The 2585-nt window shown below is 47.7% G+C and overlaps 1 protein-coding gene across 1 annotated transcript; it reads left to right on the forward strand.

Annotated features, from left to right (window-relative positions):
• Positions 1 to 1077: 1077 nt before the first annotated feature.
• On the forward strand, positions 1078 to 2178 carry LOC119286711 (dormancy-associated protein 1-like). The gene is made up of 3 exons (XM_037566151.1): positions 1078 to 1284; positions 1461 to 1659; positions 1791 to 2178. Exons 1-3 carry the CDS (start codon positions 1179 to 1181, stop codon positions 1831 to 1833), a joined length of 348 nt encoding a protein of 115 aa, XP_037422048.1. The 5' UTR covers positions 1078 to 1178; the 3' UTR covers positions 1834 to 2178.
• Positions 2179 to 2585: the final 407 nt, after the last annotated feature.

The raw sequence follows: 2585 nt of genomic DNA on the forward strand, positions 1-2585 counted from the left end.
CCCCGGTTGAAGTCAAGCTTGGGTGGGCTCAAACATCGTTGGCTGATTAGCTGTTTGGCGGCGATGTCGAGGCTGGTAGCTTCATTTCCCGGGGCTCACGGCAGCGGAAAATGAGGCGGGGCTTCATTTTCTGGGGCTCATGGCTGGCCGGAGATGGGGAATGGTCACCGACGGTCATTTTAGGCTAGGTCTAGAGTATGGTCTAGTTGAAATATGTCTAAATGTAATGATTTTACTCCGTTTAAATGGGAAGTATCCGGTTCTATGTAAAAATTATCCAATGAGTATGAATGAATATCGTCCGGTTTATTTGAGTTTGCATCAAAATTGTTCAGTTTTCGTTAAAATTCGTTTGAAATGTAACCGGATAGATGCATATAGCTTTAAATGGCCGGCTCTTGTGTCCGTGGACTCGTCCCCCAGTTTGTGAACGGACACGGGAGATAATTTGAAGATGCACTAATCCGCTCGGTTGCATAATGCAGTATATGATAAGCTGTTACTTTTAGCCACACTTGGTTAGATATTTAGGAGAATGCATGTCACATTCCAGATGGTTTTCATACGAAGACACAAGGCCGGTGCATCTACAGCGACTTCGCCGTAGTTAAACTCTGGATCTCAATCTTTTGTACGAGTTGCGTCGACGTGTGTCGTTGGTGATCTGTCCATTCTCATTACACCTTTTTTAAATATATTTCCCACCATCGCGTGTCCCACTGCCACATCGTGCTGCCCGTAAGTCAGGTTTAGATATTTTCGCTCCATATAATCCAACCGAGCAGTGGGGCCAGTCCGCTGCATCCTTATCCGGCACGACTGTCCAAAGCGGGGCTCGTCATCCAATCTTATCACCCCAAGCGCTGGTTCGGCTCACCGTCCGGTCAAAACCAGCTAACCTCATCGCCACTGACATTTCTAGAGGCCACGCCACACCCCGGTCCGATCCTTCGTTTGCTAGTACACTGTGTTGGACACTAGCCGTAGGTGTACAGGTGCCCGTGTGTGATCTAGAGCGGTAACGCAACCCGACGGTGACCGCATCCCCGTCCCTGCATGATTTAAGTGTCCCCCAGTCTCACCTAACTCAGTCGGCCAGTGCACTTGATCTTATCGGTGGTAGTGCTACAAGCGAGTGAACAAGTTCTTGCACCGATCAGATCCAACTTCTGCACAGGATGCTGGACAAGCTGTGGGACGACGTGGTGGCCGGGCCTCGCCCGGAGACGGGCCTCGACAAGCTCCGCCGGGCCGCCGCCACCCAACCCCTCGCCATCAACACAGGTACAGTTTATATACGTTAGTCCAGAGGTACCGACATGGCCTGAAACTGTTGAGAAGAACGTAAGAACTAGCACGAGTAGTTTTCAGAAGAAGATTTGATGCTTAACCGGGGGATCTGTTGGGTTTATTATTGTGTGAACTGACGGCGGTTTACATGGATGTTGGTGGAGGTGCAGCTGCAGGGGAGGCGATTAAGCAGTCGCCGTCGATGCCGACGACCCCGACCACGCCGGTGACGCCGTCGTCGTCCACGCCGCCGCGCGGCGGCAGCGTGTGGCGGAGCGTTTTCCACCCCGGGAGCAACCTGGCCACCAAGAGCCTCGGCGCCAACCTCTTCGACCGCCCGCAGCCCAACTCCCCCACCGTCTACGACTGGTACGTACGCTAGCTCATGACCTATATATCTCACGGTACAAAATCAGTTTTAGTAACACGATCTACTGGGAACTTTAAACGGGTGAACATGGCAAATGATAATAACGCTGCCACGTACGTTTGATGTCCAGGCTTTACAGCGACGAGACGAGGACAAGGAGCAACCACCGCTAAATAAGAGCCGTCGGCCAGAGAACTGAAGGCAGGGTGCTCAACAACTTGTGCGACGCCGCCATGTTTGCTGCTCTTTTGGTTATCTAATCCTGCGTAGCGTACGTTGCTGTCCGAGGCTGCATGTGGTTTGTCTTCAGCTTCGTACTACTGTCTACTAGTGCCTGTAACTTTATTTTCTTGGCTCGGTATGCTCGCTGCATGCTAGCGAGTGATGGGTGTATGTGTGTGCTCTGTGTAAGCTCCATGCGTGTGTAAATTCTCTCGTGTGTGTGGTGTGGTCTTCTCAATGTTTAACCACCTATGGTAAAGACAATAACAGCCTCAGAGCAAGTTTTCCTTTTTTTTCTCTGATATGTTTTTCTTAGACAATAACACCCTAAGATATTTATTATCAAGGAAAACAATAGGTAGTACAATGAACGAAAAACTGAACTAGACGCAGAACGGTTAACAAGGATAAAAAATCATTGAAAATTATACTAGCCTTGTTCTTTTTCTGCTGTCCGTTGGAGATTAAACATTACATTGGACAATATTTTTTGAGAGTACGTCTAGACGTGTCATATATTTTTATAGAAAACTGAAATATCATATTTTTATAAAAGACATTTATAGAAAACTGAAATACCATATTTTTATAAAAGATAAAAATCAATTACAAGAGACTACGACTTTTATAGAAGGCATAAATCAATTACAAGACTTCAACTTGCTGCAAACAACAAGTGTAGTTGAAACTTGGCATTCCATCG

The sequence above is a fragment of the Triticum dicoccoides genome, chromosome 4A (genome assembly GCF_002162155.2).
Source record: "Triticum dicoccoides isolate Atlit2015 ecotype Zavitan chromosome 4A, WEW_v2.0, whole genome shotgun sequence".
Classification (NCBI taxonomy): domain Eukaryota; kingdom Viridiplantae; phylum Streptophyta; class Magnoliopsida; order Poales; family Poaceae; genus Triticum; species Triticum dicoccoides.